The sequence below is a fragment of the Pyxicephalus adspersus genome, chromosome 11, assembly GCF_032062135.1.
Source record: "Pyxicephalus adspersus chromosome 11, UCB_Pads_2.0, whole genome shotgun sequence".
NCBI classification, from domain to species: Eukaryota; Metazoa; Chordata; class Amphibia; order Anura; family Pyxicephalidae; genus Pyxicephalus; species Pyxicephalus adspersus.
In genome coordinates this window covers 54,491,062-54,511,964 of record NC_092868.1, presented here as the reverse complement: position 1 = coordinate 54,511,964, position 20,903 = coordinate 54,491,062, and the positions used below count along the sequence as shown (strand labels likewise).

At 38.7% G+C, this 20,903-nt stretch overlaps 1 protein-coding gene across 1 annotated transcript in view; it reads left to right on the top strand.

Annotated features, from left to right (window-relative positions):
- LOC140341158 (uncharacterized) overlaps positions 1-20,903 on the top strand; it is a 70,514-nt gene that overhangs the window by 29,223 nt on the left and 20,388 nt on the right. Inside the window, exons 28-56 of the mRNA XM_072426709.1 lie at positions 748-942; positions 4,052-4,201; positions 4,846-5,025; positions 6,054-6,170; positions 6,258-6,407; positions 7,168-7,320; positions 7,582-7,797; positions 7,876-7,980; positions 8,069-8,213; positions 8,507-8,721; positions 8,832-9,050; positions 10,386-10,492; positions 10,641-10,794; positions 10,870-10,969; positions 11,086-11,252; positions 11,714-11,947; positions 12,246-12,343; positions 12,426-12,603; positions 12,818-13,045; positions 13,275-13,373; positions 13,598-13,771; positions 13,881-14,036; positions 15,115-15,235; positions 15,612-15,823; positions 17,081-17,332; positions 17,415-17,549; positions 18,252-18,452; positions 20,044-20,223; positions 20,540-20,731. Of these exons, the coding sequence (XP_072282810.1) occupies positions 748-942; positions 4,052-4,201; positions 4,846-5,025; positions 6,054-6,170; positions 6,258-6,407; positions 7,168-7,320; positions 7,582-7,797; positions 7,876-7,980; positions 8,069-8,213; positions 8,507-8,721; positions 8,832-9,050; positions 10,386-10,492; positions 10,641-10,794; positions 10,870-10,969; positions 11,086-11,252; positions 11,714-11,947; positions 12,246-12,343; positions 12,426-12,603; positions 12,818-13,045; positions 13,275-13,373; positions 13,598-13,771; positions 13,881-14,036; positions 15,115-15,235; positions 15,612-15,823; positions 17,081-17,332; positions 17,415-17,549; positions 18,252-18,452; positions 20,044-20,223; positions 20,540-20,731 (4,833 nt within the window). The remainder of the gene's footprint in view (positions 1-747; positions 943-4,051; positions 4,202-4,845; positions 5,026-6,053; positions 6,171-6,257; positions 6,408-7,167; positions 7,321-7,581; positions 7,798-7,875; positions 7,981-8,068; positions 8,214-8,506; positions 8,722-8,831; positions 9,051-10,385; positions 10,493-10,640; positions 10,795-10,869; positions 10,970-11,085; positions 11,253-11,713; positions 11,948-12,245; positions 12,344-12,425; positions 12,604-12,817; positions 13,046-13,274; positions 13,374-13,597; positions 13,772-13,880; positions 14,037-15,114; positions 15,236-15,611; positions 15,824-17,080; positions 17,333-17,414; positions 17,550-18,251; positions 18,453-20,043; positions 20,224-20,539; positions 20,732-20,903) is intronic.

Genomic DNA, 20,903 nt, shown 5'->3' with positions numbered 1-20,903 from the left:
CCCTCGGTGTGGAGGTCTGGTGGTCCAGAATTGCAAAAGTCAAGGATTCCAGGTCAGTTCCAAAGGAGGAGTGTCTTTAAGGATATGAATAAGTTTGTTGTTGACCATCATCCAGTTGAGCTTTGACTTAAGCACTCATGAGGTAAGAAAGACCATTTTTTAATATTTTGGACTTCTGGGTATATATATTTTTGAATCACTGTATAAAACTATAATCATGTTTTAGATCTATTGCGTTGCATGTGCATTTTATGATTTTGCTGCTTTTTATGTTCAGCACCTACAACTGTGCTCCAAGCCTGCAGATATGAAATGAGCCAAAACTGTTTGGTTTGTCCATTCAGAATGCAATCTCTATATAATTCTTTAATAATAACTTTTTTATGTTACCTAATACTTTTTTGGTCTCTCATAACAGTGTTACACAAATGTAGTGTAACTATTGAAATTTGAAGCTGTTTTTGGATAAACAGACTAATTTATAAACAATATTGTTCACCTTTCTTCTAATTACTTTATTACTTTAGTTTACCTCCATTGCAAAATACTTATTGGATGTTATGGGGCAGCACAGGTTTTGCGGCTCAGTTCTCTTTCCCCAGACACGCTCATAATTGAAGCTCCTCATGAATTGTGTTTTTTTTAATTCTATTTTGTCTTTAAAAAGATTAGCTGTTGTTGGATCTTTGTACAAAAGACCCCTTAATATTACTAATATATTTGTCGTGTCTAATTCTGTGCACACAGGAGAAGGTGGAGGCTGCCCGCGTGGTCATTACTGCCCTGTAGGAAGTTTCCATCCATACGCCTGTCCTGCAGGGACTTATAACAACCTCACCCATCAACAAGACTGCTTACCATGCCCCGCCGGCTATTATTGTGCAGAGAACACCAGTGATTATAGTGGATTTCAGTGCCCAGCTGGGTTCTACTGCCCTAAAGGTAATAAAGACAATTGTATTTTTCATTTATGGGCTCAATTCAGAGAATAAGATTATACCTGAGGGGAATATTCATTAAATAGATATTATACAGAAGCAAATGTCTGTTTTTCAGTTTTTCTTCAAATGAACGGATGTAATAAACATAGCATGGTTTACAGTATGCTTAGTAACACATTGTTTTCCTGGTTCCCAGGATTTATATTTTAAATTATTTCTAACAATTCTTTGTTAGATGTAATTCAATGTGTCAGCAATCATGCTAGGCTGACGGATCCTGTTTCTGGGTCTCCTCACCCAATCTCTTAGTGTACTAAGTGGTGCTACATTCACATTCATAAAAACTATAATAGCAGACCTTTTTATTGGTAATAATTTAATAATCTTTTATGTAGTGCAATTATATTTTGTAGGATTTCACATTAGGATATACAACTCAACAGAGTGCATGTAAATGTACAATGTCCTGTTCATCTGGAAGGGTCACAAAAAACGCATATCGGATATTAAATATATTCTGCTTGGTGTAAAGTGATCATGGTAACTGGAGAATAGTGTAAAGTTTTTAGTGTGGCTGAGGGATGGTGTAAAGTTTTCAGGGAGACTGAGGGATGGTGTAAATTGCTTATCTCAGCTGTCCAAAAAACAATGTAAAGCAGTCAAGGTTGCTTTTGGAAGGTTGGGGCAGGCGGTGTAAGCTGCCCATGATGGGTAAGTGATGTAAAGTTCTAAGGATGCCTGTGGAATGTAGATTTCATGAATTATTTTTAAGAATATGTAAGTAAATTAGGGGCCTAATAGTGATAAGTAAGTGATTGGTGAGCATATCAACGATTTTGGCAGAGGTTTTACATGCAGGATTGTGTGGAGTGGTTGAAGGTAGAACCTTATCTAGGGGGTAATATACTATTTTTTTTTTTTTTTTTTTTTTTTTTAACAACCACCAGTAATTTGCCAATTCCAGGATAAAACAATTATCTTGCTTCCCATTGTTTGTTTTTTTTTGTTTGTTTTTTTTTTGTTTTTTTATTATTATTAGGTTTTTCATAGAAATACAATGAACTGAAAATGAAACAGAGAAAGGTACGGTTTGGAAAAAAACAAACAATGGAAAAGCTTTAGGGTAGGCATTGCACAAAATACAGCTGTACACATAATATGGAATTCCATTCATAGAACAAGAGTAGGACTTATAGGATGTCAAAACAGTATTACATGATATAAAGACATTCCGCCTGGAAGGAATGTGTATTACTCTAATGGAGCATGCGCCACACATACTTAGGTGTAGTTTATGGACATCATGGAAGTGTCCCTCCTAATCCAGTAGCAAAGGGGAAATTGGAAGAAAAGAAAAATTGGGAAGGGTAGAAGAAGTCCTCATGTCAGGGCTGCTGTGGGTGCCATTGGATATAATTACACCAGAAATGCCTTGAACCTGGAGGAGTCTTTGAATACTATCTGAGTGAGATGGTTTTATTTATTTTGGTCATACTCCTCAACAATCAGTTCTTTGTTGTTCTTTAATATTTGATTTGATGTAGCTCTTCAAACCAAGGGGGATTCTGAGAATGCCGGTGTCTTGGGAACACTGTCCTGGCCACCGCAGAAAAGAATATCTATCTTTACCCCCATTGGTATAATTAGAGACATCCGTCTGCCAATGGCCATTCCTAGGTCATAGGAGTGAAATTTACTATGATATCTAGCTGCATTGTTTGCAGTGGTTTATCATGTAGTCCAGAACTCAGAGATGAAGAATTCAGTCTCATATGGGGTTCCCTACCTTCTAAGGTTTAAAACAATATGTGATATTACATTTTTATTCAAGGCAGTGCATCCTTTGTGCCTAATTATTATTGAATTTGCTTGAAAATTCTCTTAAATCACTTTACAGGCACCCATGTGGGTGAAACAATATTGTTCTTAGCATTGTATGTAATCTATTGCAGGTGCTATGTGTATGTGTGATTATAAGAGGAGTAAATTTATAAGTGTTGATGTTTGCAGCAATTACTGAGGAGAGTTATCAGCAGGATGCATAGAAGAATCTCTGTAAAGTATTTTTAGCGAAAGTCAGATTTTAAATGCCTGTAGTTATGAGCATTCTTTCTCCACATGCATTGTTCCCCCAGCGCAACTTTGATTGCTAAATTTTTTATTTAAATGTTTTTGTGTATTAAAATAAATGAAGAAAAGCATATAACAATAAAACTGAGCAATCATCAGGAACATCAGAGCCTTAAATATTTAATACTCTTATTGAATAATAATCACAATGAGTAATTGAGAAGACTTTAAATAAGACAGAAAATAAGCACATAGGGACCAAAGATGGAATGCTGCTAGGAGTGCAGAGGTTCCTGCAGTCTTGTACCTAGTGTGGCTGTCCTGAAACAGAGGTGAAGACTCTCTACATTGTCGCTTATGTACAGAAGGAGAGGAAGCCAATCCCGCAGTGATAAGGATAGAAAATACCACTAGAGTGGTTGCCAAGCCAATAGTACATAAGAGAAAAAGTGGAAAGATAGCGACTCTTTATAGCAAAAAATAAGTCTAGCATGACATAAAACCTTTTATTTCATTTACTAAAACATATACTTCCTGGAAACATATTTGACTTACTTGGTATATTGACCAAGTAAGTAATATACTAAGTAAGTCAAGACTATTTAGATGAATCTGCTTATTTCATATATATTTCTATACTATCAGTAATTTCTAGGGTCTCGGCAATCCCCTGAGGAAGCCCGTGTAGGGCGAAGTGCGTCGGGAGAGACCATAAGTACAGTACTGACCCACATCTTGCACTCCTTAGTGAAAGTATTTTATAAAGTCATGGTTAAACATTGCCAAGGCTTCTTTTACCAATTATGTTTCTAAGAAGTATATGTTTTAGTAATTGAAATAAAAGGTTTTATGTCATGCTAGACTTATTTTCTGCCATAAAGAGCCGCTATCTTTCCACTTTTTCTCTTGTTGTAAATAAGAAATAGGCTGCCATTAAAATGATTTTGCTTTGTCCTTCATGGGAGATACCTTTGCATCATTATGTTATTGGCTGTTTGCAATGCGGTTTTACATTGTCTGATGGAGTGATTGTGTTATAGGGACAAAACATGGAGCTCAGTTTCCCTGTCCTCGTGGCTACTATAACCCTGACCCAAGAACGCACAGCCTAGACAGCTGTTTGCCGTGCACCCCGGGGCATTACTGTGGTGTTGAGGGTCTCAGTACTGTGTCTGGTGAATGTGATCCTGGTAAGTGCAAATAAAAGGTAAAGAAATAAAAGAGTTAGCATTGCTGACCTTCTATTTGGAAATACTGTTTTCTTGCCCAATATGTGTACTTTGTTCCTGGCGCTCATAAAAATAATAATAAAAAAACATAGTCAACACAAGTAACGGGAAAGAAAAAAAAAGCATTAATGGCAGCATCCTTGTTTCTTTCCTGACAGATTTATATAAATGATAATTTGTTGATGGTGTGTAAAAGTATTCAGCCCTGTAGATCCAGTCCAAAATATCACATATTTTTCTCTTTGCTACAATTTTATTAATTGTAAAAGTCTTTAATTCCCCTGAGGAAGCCAACCGGCGAAACACGGCATAAACAATGGTACCATTCGCGATCACTGAATGATACTGAACTATTTAATAAGAATAGGGTTACTGCTATTTTTGTTTGGTATTATTGCTCTTTGTACTCTTGATTTTTTACTTACCTAGAGTAAATATGATTTATTGCATGCCTAAAAATACCCTCTTTGCCCATTATTTTCATTGAATTGTGAATATCTGATATAATAGGGCTGACATAAAAAAAGAATAACCACATATTAGAGAAGAATACGGCCCTTTCTTTTCCTTTTACTGATAGATATTTTTCTCTCCCACTTGTTTAGGTTGGTTTTGCGTTTCGGCGGCTTGGACCCCTCAACCATTTGATCTGGACAATTACACCAGTGCTAACTGCTTGTGTCCTGCCACTTCCACTGGGGGAAAGTGTCTCCCAGGTTTTTATTGTCCCGGAGGAACCGCTGAACCCATTTCCTGTGCCCCAGGATTATACTGTGAGGAGGCTGGTAGGTATTTATAAATCTGGTAAAACCCCCTAAGGGGAAATCACTGGTTAAGCAGATGTCTAGATCATGGTGAGATAGGTATAATTCATGTGCAAAACATTTTTTTTCTGAATCCGGAATCTTAAAAGAGCCTATATGTCAGGTATTTAATTAGGCCACTACGACAAAGAATATATTAATATAAGTCCAGTCCTCTTAACTAATTTTTTCTCGGTGATTTTTCTCTTCCTTGCTGCTATCTTGGATCCAAATAAGATCTTGTAAAGATGCTGTGGCAAGCAGTTCACAAGCCATTACATTCTAAGACAAGTATGCACAAAATCTGAGAAACTTTGGCAATCTCACTGGATTTTGTATTGTACTGCCCTGCATCCTTTTTAGTATGTGCATCATTGATATCACAGGAGACTGTGGCAGCCCAAGGGTATTTCACAGTTGCCCAGGCAAGAAAACCAGGTGTGAGGGTGATTTAAGCTAACGCAGGTATCTACAAAATGCAAAACAAAAAATTAAATGTGAAAGGGAGAGGAAGAAGGAAGGTAATGGCAGATAATTGGTGATAGGATCATTAGGACATAATAAGATCATGTTTTTGTCAGCTGTCATGCTTCTGCTCCTCGCTGACAGCTAGTAATGAAACTATACCCTATAGGATATACATGGGTGCTTACTAACAATGGTTGCCTGCAATATGGCTTCTGCTTTCTTACAAAATATGAAGAAACTATATCTCTCTGAATTATGAAGTTGTTGGATTATCAGGCTCTGAAGGATTCTCTAATTTTCATATGTTGGGGCGCCACTTCCTTTTACTTGTACTTTCACTCTTTAATCAAGTTTGGTAAGAATATATTTTTTTTATAATTGTATTAAAGCCTTAATAGTGATGGCATATTTAAAACATCCTAGCAGTGGGTGGAGCATCTTTAGTGAAAAAAGGTTTCCAAACAAAATCTCACACTCTCAGACATTAGTTCATTGCTCTGCAACATCTTAATATTTCATCTCTGCTTTATGCATTGTTTAAGGTCTTGCGGTACCATCTGGTGAATGTGCTGCTGGTTATTTCTGTATAAATGGAGCCACAACTCCAAAGCCTACAGACTCCATTCGGGGTAATATCTGCCCACCTGGCACCTTTTGCCGTAAGTAAAGCAAGTGTCATTATTATTTAATTGCCCTTTGACCAGTCATTGTCTACTTGTTCACCTTCTTTCTTTGTTTCTTTTCAGCAAATGGTTCTCATCACCCACAGCTTTGCCCAGCTGGCACTTTTTCTGCGGACTACAGCTTAGGCAATGTGTCTCAATGCAAACCTTGCCCTGCAGGCTATTACTGTCAGAGTCCTGGCATCACATCACCCACAGGGCAGTGCTTAGAAGGTGAGAAACGTTTTCATGTCAATTAGATAATATTATATACGTTCTTTTTTAGTTTACTTTCATCCCTACTTTTTATCTTGCACCCTCAATGTTCCAAATGTATTTTTTGTGTAATAAAACATCATCTTATGTTAATATATTCCTTCTTGTTATTAACATTGTTTATGTGACAATGGCATCTTTGTAATTTTTTAATGTTCATGTTTTACTAGATCTTTCTCCGTCGTTCAAATAAAGAACACAGCATTGTAGATTCAGGGTCTGCAGTTAAATTGCCATCATCAGAAATATTAGATATTATGTTAAAAAAGGACCAGCTGCCTCTAACATCCATTTCCAAATACCTGCTATAGAACTGCAGGATCTGCTGTCACAAGTCTTCAGTTTTTAAAGTTGCCATCTGATGTTTCATACATACCAAGTTTTATTATTTAGATGTGGCTGTATTGGTGGATGGTGGCTTTGTCTGCATGGTCCTTCTGGCAGCTGTGGGACTTCTTTCCCTTTCCTGCAATGTTTTTATCCTTTGCTTTATGGTTGGCTGTCCCTGTTCTTAGTTTTTTGGATTGCTTTTAAAGACTCACAATGCATTAATTTATTTTGCTCTTTCCATTAACAAACGTTTGAGAAAATATGGAAAGTAATGAAACCATATTAATGAACTGGTCTTAACAGAGCTCAGCTGGACTAATATTAGATAGCATGTATCGAAAGCACCATTGACACATAGTTAGGCCCTTGTGTAATTGTCTCTTTACAGGTTACTACTGTCCTGAAGGGCAGGCTTTGCCTGATAGCTTTCCATGCCCACCAGGATATCACTGTCCACAAGGAAGTTCTAGACCTATCCCTTGTCAATCTGGCTTTTACCAAAATGAAGAAAAACAAGCCATGTGCAAGCTCTGCAAGGCGGGTATGTATTATAAGATTCATGTCATGGGTGCCAATATTGTCAGGGAGGGGACAGTTAATATCTGACAAACTCCCAATGACAGTAGCACTATGTGATTACATATGTTTAACATTCGCCAATAAAAAACATTAGGTAATCCAATAAAAAACTAAAATTATGCATGCTATTATCACTTATGTAGCTCAGTTCCCTGCAGTATTACATCTGTCCTGGTCAGTGTTTTTTCAATCTAAAATTATATTTTCTTTCCAACTTTTTCAGGGTATTATTGTGAACACAGAGAGGTACCTGTCAGGGACCTCACACTGTTTTTATGCCCAGAAGGGTATTTTTGTCCTGCGGGAACACAATTCAGCACTCAGTATAGCTGTCCTCCAGGAACATATGGACCAAGACATGGTGTCTCTAATGTCACTGAGTGTGTACTCTGCCCATCTGGCAAATACTGCAGATACCCAGGACAAGTGGAACCTACAGGTGTGATAATTAGATTTACATTAACAGATACCATTAATAATATTATAAAGATGTCAAAGCTTAAAATGTTTCTTGTAGGGAACTGTTCAGCAGGATACTGGTGCAAAGGAGGTGCTGTGGAGGAATGCCCACGAGATGGGGTCACTGGTGAACTCTGCCCACGAGGGCATTATTGCTCTGAAGGTATTTTAAAGACTGTAGCATCACTCCATCCTCCCTCACAAACACAAGTAATACAATATGTATAGTAATCCATATTATTCATTTCTAGGGACGCATTTGCCACTGCCATGTCCAGCTGGCACCTGGTCAGATACTGAAGGATTGAGCCGCAAAACAGAATGTCAACCTTGTCAAGGGGGACATTACTGCAACACTAGTGGTCTGGTCACCTCTTCAGGGCTGTGTTCCCCAGGGTATGTTAAGCTTATTTTCTTGTTATCTTAGGTGTACATACTCTTAACTGCTTTGATGCTGTTTTGTTTATTTCTAACCAAGTGAAAACCCGTAACTAAAGGTGTATTAGCTAACAGTCTCCCCATTCATTTTCCAATTGGCAATAAAATTAATGTAAAAAGGTACTGATTAGCTAGTCTGGTCAACACATTATGATGCTGAGTGTACTTGTGTGCCTTACCTACCTACTCCTTTTCTAGATGAAAATTGCATACCAAATATTCATCAGTTTTGGAACATCCATGTATTTTAGATATTATTGCTCTGGTGGATCTGAAACATCAACTCCTTACAATGGACAATCTGGAGGTCTGTGCCCTCCTGGTCACTACTGTCCTCTTGGATCTGCCGGTCCAGTGCCATGTCCACCTGGCTCATATGTACTGCAGAATGGAGCAACAGTATGTAACGTCTGCCCTGCTGGCAAATACTGTTTGCCACAAATGACCCCCCAACTGTGCCCTAGAGGTAAGTGCATGAATATTCTATACATTTTCTATATATTGTGGGTTTTCTGCAGTAATTACATTACTGGCTACTCTCCCATGCATAAAGTATTTTACTAATGGCCTGTGCAGGTTTTTTCTGTCCTCAGGGAACAGGTCTGAATTGGACAGCTTGCCCTCCTGGAACGTACAGCTCAGAGCCAGGCCTGGAAAGTGTTTCTGACTGCAGATTGTGTGATGGTGGCAAGTACTGCATGTTCTACAATGCCACCAGTGCCAGCGGGAACTGTTCAGCAGGTTATTACTGCATTGTTGGATCCCAAATTCCAAATCCAGAAGTGGAACTGTCAGGTAAAGTCATCCTAAACAACAAATATATAAAAAAAATTTCTGCCCTGTTGCCTGACTGCACAATCACAGTATTACCTTTGTAGAGAATAGTTGTGGTTTCCTTTTGCCATGTAGTATTTCAATGTTGAATTTCTTCATTCAGCTTAGAAAAATGGTTTTAAATTGCTTTGGAAAATACCTGACATTATATTTCTGCAGTCTGCCAACATTAGTACTGCATGAATAATGCACATTATACCCGGATAAGGCTAGTCACAAAATGTCAATGAAGGCAGCATTGTGTGAGTGGCCAGCATATGTGGGTTAGAAGACACAACACCATCCAAGCATAGATTAGTTTGGAGACAGAACACCAACGCTGGTATATTCTCTGAAGCTAAAAGGAAAATAATGTTTCCTGAAAATCAACTTTAATGCTGTGTGTTGGGGGGCTGGCACAACTTTTTAGGACTTAAAAAAATACATGTAAATTAAGTACATTATTATGTATTTTAAAAATTCCTTAAATATTTTAAAAAATATTTTAAAATAATAAAAGCAAAGTCGTACATACCGTGTTTCCCCGAAAATAAGACACTGTCTTATATTTTTTTGGGCTTCCAAAAACACACTAGGTCTTATTTTCAGGGTAGGTCTTATATACTTTTTTTAATGAAAAAAAACACTTACCATATTCATGTAGAACAATGTACATTTGAGAGTTTTATATGGTGACCCAATTGTAAATTAAACTCTTCATTGATTCATTGCTACCGGTATTGGTTACTGAATTCAGCATTTCTCTTCTTGCACTGTTACTGTATTAAATCAGCCAGCTTGTCCTTACAAACCTAAAATCAGCACAAAATGTGGCTGGGGCAATGATTGCTCACATTTTTATTTTTATACCGTAATTGTGCTGGTTAAAATAAAAAACTTACCTTATCAGAAGACGCGAGCCGAGTTCCTGGCGTGCATGTAATATCACTCCGCCTGTGACAGGAGCCGGAACTACAAGGCAAGCATCGGCTTGTGCGGCTCCGGAGTGTGTACGCCCGCTGTCTCCCGCTCGGTGAGTGTTTTTTTTTTTTTTCTTTTTCTACTAGGTCTTATTTTCGGGGTAGGTCTTATATTAGGGCAGGTTGGGGGAAAAGTGCTAGGTCTTATTTTCGGGGTAGGTCTTATTTTCGGGGAAACACGGTAGTAGGGATAACACTTCCCTTGTGCTTCTGGCAAATCCTTTCACCGTGCATCCAAGAAAACTGAAAGCCACACCAGTTTTGTATTTATTTTGGCATTTTCTTATCTGCTGCATACATGGATTAACAGACTGGTATTCATGTTTTGTGTGTTTAGGATTTGCTGGTCCATGCCCTTCTGGTCACTACTGTACATCAGGCAGCATTGTTCCCAGTCCTTGCCCAGCTGGCACCTTCAGCTCAATGACAAAGCTGCATTCAGAGGTAATTGGTAGTGATTATGTATGACAGCTCTTACTGTCAAAACCTATGTGTGTTTTTCACACACAGAATCATCATACAGTGCACAACATCTGTAGAAAATAAAGCACATAATAGGAATTTTTTGTAACCATTTTGTTCTTTTTAATAGTCTGAATGTTCTCCATGCCCACCTGGACATTTTTGTGATTCCCCTGGCCTGGTGATACCCACTGGACAGTGCTATGAGGGTTTCTATTGTGTTTCATCTTCCACTTCTTCCCAGCCGCTCATTGTGGGCTATACAGGGGGCCCATGTCCTCCAGGTAAAGAACTGGCAATTACAACGTCAGTACAAATAATAAAATCAATAGTTACCAGTAACCTTGTGAATGTTTCAGGTCATTTCTGTCCTGCTGGCTCAGTTTTTCCTCAGCCATGTCCCGCAGGAACATACAGCCCAATAGAGAGACAAGTTATGTGCACTTCTTGCTTGGAAGGGTAAGAATTAGCTCTATTTCCTTCCTACTACTGAGATTTAACAGATCATTCTGCATTTTCTTTTACCAGCTTTGTGCATTTATGTCACGACTGATTTGCCCCTTTACTGGCTGCAGATTCTTCTGTCCCCGGAACACCTCATCACTGGAAGGTAAAGAATGCCCTCCTGGATTCTTCTGTCCTGCAGGGACACTTTTTTCTGAACAGTTTCCATGTCCTAGAGGTACATATAATCCACGCAAAGGGAGTCATCTGTTAGAGGACTGCTTGCCATGTGATCCAGGTAATCCTTGGAGAGACCAAATACAAGTGGTAATGTACAGCAGAGTTCAGTTTTCTTTGATGTAATTGACAATCAGGCCATTGCTCAGGAGCCAATTGTAGAATAGAGACTTTTACAATAAAATAATGTTCAAAATAAATGTTCATTTCACTGAGGGGCATCATCCATGTCAATAAACTCTTTTGTAAAAGAATAGAGAAACCGCTGGCTGAAAAATCCAATTCAGCACTTTGGAAATGTCAGTTTCCCCGTCACTTTCTTCCTCAGTGATTAGATTCAATTGTCACTATTAACCAAATGGAGGAACCACAGTGAGGGATTAGCGCTGCCGTATTCTGCTGATTTTTTAACTAGCAGTTTCTCTTCTTTACAGAGGACATGGGCAGCAGGAGAGATAAGTGAATGTCAGATTTTTTTTTAGTGAATCACTTTTAAGTATTTAGGTTATTGTTTTGTTCCAGGGCATTACTGTGACACACCTGGACAGACACATGTGACAGGAACCTGCTCAGAAGGTTATTACTGTACCAGATCTGCAAAATCGCCAACTCCAGACCAAGGGATTTTGGGAGATGTGTGTCCTTTGGGACATTATTGCCCTAGTGCCTCTGCTTCTCCTCTGCCTTGTCCTGCCGGCTCCTATAGTAACACAAAAGGGAATGTTGGACCTGAAGCTTGTGTTCTGTGTGAGCCAGGTAAAGTAATAATTTTTGTTTGAAATGTTGTTATTGGCAGAGCCAGATCACCCACAAGGCAGGAACTTAGGACGCAATGGATGTGTATAGGGTCCATCTGTAACCTTTGTGCTTCTGAAATAATTTAGGGGAATAGCATCAAAGATGTGTATCTGCCTGCCTTGTGCAACAAAGAGATGTGGTAGCCAAAGCTGTTACTTATCCTGGTGCCTCATTCTATCTAATGGTTATTGGCAATGCTTGCTTAAATCTCTTTTAGTCGAGTTGATAACAAGGATATTGTTACTTTTGTTTGTAGGACAATTCTGTGACAGACCTGGACTGGCAATTCCAAGCGGCCTCTGTGATGAAGGATACTTCTGTGTGCTGGGTTCTGTGTTATCTCGTCCCCATGAGGTATCGTCCCTAACTGGATGGAAATGTATTACCTGGCTGCTGTATTTTCTATAAAATATTATAGTAATCATCTCCTTTTTAGGGATCCACCAGTGGAGGCCCCTGTCCAGCAGGTCATTTCTGTCCCAAGGGGAGCCACATTCCTCAGCCTTGTCCTCCAGGAACATTTTCACAATCTGTAGCTCAGTACCGGTGTTCTGACTGTTCAGAGGGATATTACTGTGCTGCACAGTCCTCTAATATGACCATATGTCCTGAAGGTACAAAATCTTTAATCATTGCATGCAATGACTGTTTATTGTGGGCTGGGCGGTGTGCCTGAACATATCTATGAAAGTACATATTGTGGAGATCACTGACTTCTTAAAATGCACTTAGCAGTTTCAAAGCAACTAATTGGGTGAATAGAGTAAGACACAGAAAAGTTTTGGGATACTTGGAGGCAGGAGTTCATATCCAGTTATTTTTCTGTAGGATATTACTGCCCTAAGACGACAGAATATTACGCCCAGTACCCATGTCCTCCAGGTACATTCAGTGGCATTCGGGGAGCTACTAATGTTGGTACCTGCCAGCCCTGCACACCTGGAAGGTTTTGTTCCAGACCTGGACTAGAGAAACCAGAAGGATATTGTGCCCCTGGCTGGTTTTGCCCTGCAGGATCTGTTTCTGATAAACCCACCCACATCTCTGAGTCTCCAGGTAACGGTACATTTGCTGTCTAATTTTTTAACTAAAAACGATTTCTTTAATTTTATAACCAATTAACGTATCCTGGGCTCTTTGATTTTGGTTCGAAAAGTTGGTAGCAATGATGTAAGTACATACATTGTGAAAGCTCCTTTTGAAAACATAAGGTTATAGACAGATGCATAAAAAGCAGAATTAGTTTCTTTAAATGCCTAATATATATTACATATTGTTGTTTTAGGGCATACAACTTCACCTACAATCTTTGCAGAAGGTGACATGTGCCCGGTTGGAACGTTTTGCCCAGAGGGCTCATCCTACCCCATTCCCTGCACTCCAGGTATGGCCCAGCTGTCATCATATCCATCCTCCATTTCTTTTCTGTTTTCCAAATATGTACCTTTACCACTACTTCCTATTGCACCCCAGAGATATATAGTCTCGTTTGTGTTCTATATATATCCCTCATTTTTTACGTCTCTGTTTTGTCAGTATATGGAGATTGTAAGACTGTACTGTATACACTCCTCATACCCTTATTCTGTTTCTCCATATGTGCTTTAGGAAAATACTGTGCAACCCCTGAGTTGTCTGCTGAATCAGGCCCATGTGATGCTGGATTTTACTGTTCAGGAGGTTCCTCTGTCCCTAACCCACAAAACAAAGATTGGGGTGGTGTGTGCCCTCCAGGTCACTACTGTGCTGCCGGATCCTCATCTCCTTCTCCGTGTCCACCAGGTGAAGAAGTGACATATCACAGCAATATTGAAAAAAAAACAAAACAAAACAAAGCACATTCAGTATAGATCATAAAATAACCGGTAACACTGATAAATCCAATCCACAGGAACATATCTTCCTTTACCGGGCGCCCAGTCTCCTCATGAATGTCTCCCATGTACAGCTGGATTCTATTGCTCCCAATGGGGAAACAGAGCCCCGGATGCTGAATGCAGTGAGGGTTGGTACTGTCCTTTGGGAACTGTTTATCCACAGAGTCCAGGTAAGAATTTACTACATTTAAGAGATTCCTCAGGAAGTCATTGAATACCTAAGTGAGCTACAGCTCCTCAACCTATTAGTTTCCATTGAAAAGCAGGATAGTGTAGAGTGGATTAAATGCTTTTTTCTTACTCAACTGATTTACAGCCCCTCAACTCATTAACTTTCATTGGAAAGCAGAGTAGTGCAAAGAGTCTGATCCCTTATCTAAAATCAGCCATGCAAAGAAAAACAGTTATATAACAGTTATATAATGATAATCTAAGGGCTTTATATCAGGGGATAAAGAAAAACCTCTTTAACTGTTCCTAGGGGAGAGAAACCTCAATCCCTATTATTAGATCATTTGTGTTCTGATAATAATTGGTAATCTTATAATACTAATTGTAATCAGTTGTTGGGCTTTTGGTTTTACCATTAATGTTCTTTACTTTAGGTCATAATGTCTGTATTCCTGAAAAGTCACACAGTACATTCTTGTGAGATTAAAGGAAATCTGGGTTTTTCTCTTTGCATGGTAGAAGAGAAAGCTTGCTATAATTCCTCTCTTAACAATTTACACCCACTTTTCCTTTACTCTCACACTACTCAAATCATTTGCCAGGTCTAGGAAAATAAATCACAGTGTAACATCTGAGTTGTTGTCTCTGAGATGTTAACATTCAAAGGGGAAAGAGGATTTTCCTTCTGTCCCCATGTGTTTATCTTCATACTTGAAGTTATGAAAGAGCATCTGGCTTGCTGTGTTTTCTCTTGGTGACAAAACTAGTGATTGACCCATCCCCATTACATGGGGTAGGTAGAAAGCCATCAGTCTCATGTAAGCTGTGACAACGTACATCTTCTCAGATGTTGCACAAAAGCATTGGCCATGATTTATTAAAGCTCTCCAAGGCTGTAGAAGATACACCTTCATCAGTAAACTTGGGTGATCCAGCAAACCTGGATCACCCAGCTTCACTGATGAAAGTGTATCCTCTTCAGCCTTGGAGAACCTTATTAAATCAGGTCCATTGTTCACTATTGGCAGCTAAGTGGTATGTTGGGGATTAAACAAAAGTTTTCTTTTCTTCTTGTAGAGTATCTGTGTCCTATTGGCCATTATTGCCCCACTGGCAGTCCGGAACCTAAAATCTGCTCTGCAGGACATTACCAGGATAAAAGGGGTCAGAATCAGTGCCAGATATGTCCTCCAGGAAAGTAAGTAGCCTGGTCCTTTTTAATGTTAAAGTTGATTACTGCCCAAATCTCCTTTACATTGTTGTATCCTGGATAGTGTGATTTTTAATTTCCAATTTGCATATAGTGAACCAAAGCCGTGTGTCAGCTAGTTCACCAGCACTCCTGCCTTGCAGTGCTAGAATTAAATCTGGGGCACCATTTTACAGGAAAAATTATGATGAATAATCAAAAATCAAACAGTTCTAGTAGGGTAAAAGATGTGATAGTACTAACATACACATGGTAATTAGATTATTGAGATTAATATAATCTTTTTAAATTAGAAATTGAAATTATGTCTTGTTCATTTTGACTAACTTATCCTGCTTTGTATTATTTTATTTATTTTGTACAGATTCTGTGGCTTGCTGGCAAGTGAAGCTCCTGACAATCTTTCAGCAAATATGTCCATGCCCAAAGAATGCCCGCTTGGGTATTACTGTAAACAAGGAACAAAGTATGGGCATCAAAATCCCTGCCCAGCTGGCACATTCAGCGATAATTCTGGACTTATAAGTGTTGAAGGTTGTTCACCATGCCCAGGAGGCTGGTATTGTGCCCGGCCAGGTACGGTCATTGTGTAATCAGCCTGTTTTGCAATAGTATCAGTGTCATCTGTTATATGGTAATAAAGTGAAATACATTTATTGACTTGATGATATTAAGTGATTCAATCTGCAAGACTTACCATGCCTAATGGTGCTTGTACAGATGGGTAATTCTGTACATCAAAGTTTCAGGGCCCTGTTACTTTGGAAAAAGTCAGCCAACATTTTTCTGTACTGTGTAGTGTTTTTTTGTTTTGTCAACAGGGATGATTATTTCACAATTAACTATTCTATATCAGAAGATTGTGATGTCCACAATTAATGGTGATTAATCAATTAGCAAAAAATGTACCAGAATGACAGTTAAGTATTGTAATTAACACAAATAACTGCAAAGGTTCTACCTACAATAAACGAAGTCCAGCTGTATTAGTAGATTTTTATGGGTGTAACTAATAACACAAAGTTTTTTTATTGTACAGGAACAGATTTTCATAGTACAATACTTTTATATAGTAGCAGGTTTATTCTTTACCTTTCACAAATCTTTTCATTTATGGTACTTTATTAAAAAAAACAAATCCAAAGATGTATTTTTGTAGCAACTGTAATACACAATGCTTTCAACTAGATGTTGGACTTCATTTAGTACATGAATCTTACCATTTCACAAATAGTACAATAGATTGTCAAAAGAATACATTAAATTCAGTAAGAATCCTCCTTTCTTTTTAATTCAAACGTTTTCTATGTTTAGTAAACTATATATGCATTTAAAAAACTATGTAAAGAAATAAAAGTTGGGTTAGTTTGCTATGCCGCATTTGTTATGTTCTGTTCTGCATATTGTATTATCTCCCCTCGAAAAACTAATAAAAAATATTATTTAAAAAAAAAGAAAGTGGCACAGTCTCAATTTAACTATCTCTTATTTACAAGGGACCTAAAAATAAACAGGATTGTTGTTTGCACATGGTTGTTTACAATAAACATTTTACTAAAATGAATATAAAGTGCAGGTTTGGGTGATGAGATTAGTAGTTCACTGATCTCTAAAGTTAATGCTTGCTGAGTGAAGGTTCAAAATATCCTTAACTCAATTGATGTATACTTTAGTTGAGCAACAGAAGCCTTGTTCCTTGTTAACACAACCCAGCCTTGTAGATAAAAATTGTTATTTTTGACAATACTTTTGCATGCTGTATATACAATCATAGATTCGCTTTTTCACTCTCCCATGCAAATCTTTTAGTCTTGTTGTGGTTTGCCTTTGCAGGTCTTTCTACTCCTTCAGGAAAGTGTATCCCAGGACATTACTGCACCCTAAATGCACGTGTGCCAAACCCTATAGATGGTGAAAGTGGAGCCCTGTGCCCAGCTGGGCATTTCTGCCCTGCTGGTAGTCAGCATCCTGCACCTTGCCCTGCAGGCAGTTTCCAGCCACTCACAGGGATGTCCTCTCCTGATTCATGCCTGGCCTGCCCTCCAGGGAAATTCTGCAAGGGAGAAGCTTTGTCATCCATCTCAGGTATTATTGTCTCTCATTGTCCTTTAAACTGGTCACCTGTATGCTTGGTATAAAAATCCATGGTTTACCCACTTTTTTACAGGGAATTGCTCTGCAGGGTTCTATTGTGTGATGGGAGCATCTGTGGAGTCGCCTTCTGATGGCAGTACTGGAGCTCTATGCCCAAAAGGCCACTATTGTCTTTCAGGGGCCACTGTTCCCCTGCCCTGTAGGAAGGGTATGTACCGTAAATCTCCTCCTTGCTTGAAAAGAAACAGTGAGCCTATAACCACAGCAAATATAAATAGACAAATAGATACCCACAGATGAGGTTTTTAGTTTCAGCTTGTAGCATGGAAATCATATCATGTAAGAAGGTAATGAGTAAGGCCAATTATTTCAGTAGTGTCTTTCCTGGCTGCATTATGTTATGTACTACATGGTCATGAATGCTTTTAACAGTCACCTGTTGTCTATACTGGAAAAAAACAATATTTGCTAAGCATTGACAGGCATTTAATTAGCCAATGTAGTTTTCCTCCCAGCATTCCCTGGGAGCCATAACTTTTACAAGTGTTTACCATAAATAACTTTCTATTACTTTCTATTACGTTCTTCTCCCACAAGATGAGATGTGCTAGGTACGCATTTGCATCTTTACTGAGCGTTTCGAGAGCCAGAAAAAGGATTTCAAATACCTTGGGAATGCTAAAAAAAAGTTGTTCTAATTACTATGTAAATAATACAAGAATCTGACAAGCATTTGACGGAACTTGAATGTGCCCATTGGGAAGTATTCAGCCTTGAAATGACAGCTGGGTCCTGTGTATTTGTATCTGTAGCTACCAGAAAACACTGTCCTTTGCCGGTTTAATAAAGCAAGTATTTAGTGATAATGGGTTAAATCTTCACTTTATGTTTCTTGTTTTATTGAGCACAGGATTCTATCAGGACTTGGAGGGAGAATCCAGCTGTAAGATCTGCCCTACTGGTTTTTATTGTAACACCACAGAGCTGGGTGGAAGTGTCACCCCCCAGCCGTGTCCTGCTGGTCACTTTTGCCCCACAGGTAGTGACTCTGAAGGGATACAGAAATGCCCCCGTGGTACTTACAGCCCAGACAAACAGCTGAGAGCAGAAGGTTAGTCTTTCCCAGTTGTGTTCTTTAAACCTCCATACACTATTACAGTAACAAATAGTTGTAATTGTATTTTGAGACATATGTCCAAACTATGTATAGCCAAAAAATACAATTATCCACCATTGAATGATTTACCCTCACCTTTTGTTTTAAGGGCAACTCTAAAATTGAACACTTTCCCTCACTTTTTGCAAAGGCATTGGTCACTAGTACAAATTGAGGAGAATCTTTCCAACCAACTCAACCAACACTGAGCTGGTGGGAATCGGGCAGGTAAGAACAGTTATTGCAGAAGGGACATCACCTGTCCATTTCTGCAAACCCCACTTACCTAAATCTCCCATGTTACCCAATAATAATAGTAAAGTTTTCCACTTTAAGACAGAACATATTAATAGGTTTGCAACTGCAAAATCAATACACGTGTCCAATTTCAGTTATTAAATATAAAAGTTCAAAGGAAGAGTGGTCTACAACTGTATAGTCTTTTCACTAATCAATCAGTTTAGACAATGTCCTACTCAAATATGATTAAATCATGAGTAAATCATCCATTGTATAATACCATAAACATCCATTCAGCAACAAATCCAACTCCTGCACTGTTGTATTTGGAAGTTTTCAAGTTTTTTAAAGCATATGTAAAGCCAACAAACACTGGAAAGAAGACAATGATGGATAACTTAAATTTTACCAGTTGTCACTAAAACAACACGTATATTTTTAGTGAGTATTCTTGCTAGATTTTGCCCAATGTGACTTCAGGACAGGACATTGAATTAACCATTCCTAAGTTATCAAAAAAACAGGATTTGGAATATACATACCCTTTAAGTACAAACCCAAACATATAAACATTTATCTTATCTACTTCCCATAGTAGAGCTCACAACACACATTTACAATCTGACTGTATCTCCTTTAAGGTGCGTACACACTTCCAATTTTTATCGTTCCAATCGAACGACGAACGATCGATTGGGCAAAAAATCGTTCGTAAAAAAGTAACCAATGACGCCGACGAACGAGGAAACTCGTTGGAAACGAACGACCGGACCGGCGGATCGGATTGGACGACGATCGTTGAACATCGTTCGTGTGTACGGTCGTTCGTTGATCATCCATGTTCAGAGCATGCGTGATGAACGAACGTCCGTTCACTTTCCTGTCGTGCACATAGTTCCTCTATCGCTTAAACGATCGTATCTATTGTGTGTACAATATCTACGAACGATCGTGTCGTTACCTCTATGTGCAGGATCGGTGCTATACGATCGTTCATATATATCGTGCAGGAACGTTCGTCGTTCGTTTTCCGACGATAATAATTGGAAGTGTGTACGTAGCTTTAGACCTGTCATCTATATAGTGCAAGGGTCTGTTTGCTTGTATACTAGTTGATTCTATAGTTTAGGTAGGTCCTCATTTTACATAAAACATAAATAGATTTGCATTTTTTTACATTCTTTAATAAGAAAAAATGTAAAATTACAAATTCAGCTCAACAAAACAAACACCAAAATCTGAAAGTTGCGTTTGTTTTTTTTACTTCTATTTTGTAGAAATCTGTTATATTATGTCTCTATTGCAGCTGAATGTAAGCCCTGCCCTGTTGGGTTTTATTGTGGTGAGGAAGGTCTTTTGGAACCATCTGGATCTTGCCTGCCGGGGTATTGGTGCATGGTTAGAGCAGAGATCTCCAACCCCAATGATGGCGTGACGGGAGCCATGTGTCCAGCTGGGAAGTTTTGTGTCTCTGGAGATATTTCAGGTAAAAGCAACCTGATTATTGGATCCATCATTACAGTCAGTGGTAACACATTGGTAGCAGATGGGTAATATATTTATGAGCTACCACTGCTGAATACTTATGTTTAATAGCCTGACTGTGGTGCTGATTGATAGGTTAGTACATTTAGAAGCCTGACTGTGAAGCTGATTCACTGATTTTAGTACTCTTGTAATCTTACTTGTGAAACTGATTTACTGACTTCAATATTCTGTAGTCAGATAAGTGAAAATTGAATTGTCGATGATTTTTTTCCTTGCTCTTTGTATGATTGACAATCCTACTTGTGTGTTTACAGGAGATTGCCTGGCCGGATACTTCTGTGATGTTCAGTCGTATCGTCCTGACCAATCAATTTGCCCTCCTGGATTTTTCTGCCCAGAAGGAACAAAATCCCCCGTTCCTTGTGACAGTGGAACCTTTGCCCCGCTCAGCGGCGGCAAGGCATCTACAGATTGTCAGCCATGTCCTTCCGGACACTTCTGCAATGGTAAGTCCCATCCCTTTTGTTTTAGAACAGTGAGCCTTATTTATTAAACCTTTCCAAGGCTGGAGAAGGATACACTTTCATCAGTAAAGCTGGGTGATCCAGCTTACCTGGAAAGCTAGCAAATGTTTTGATTCCTGGACCAGATCCATTCCAGCTTCACTAATGAAAGTGT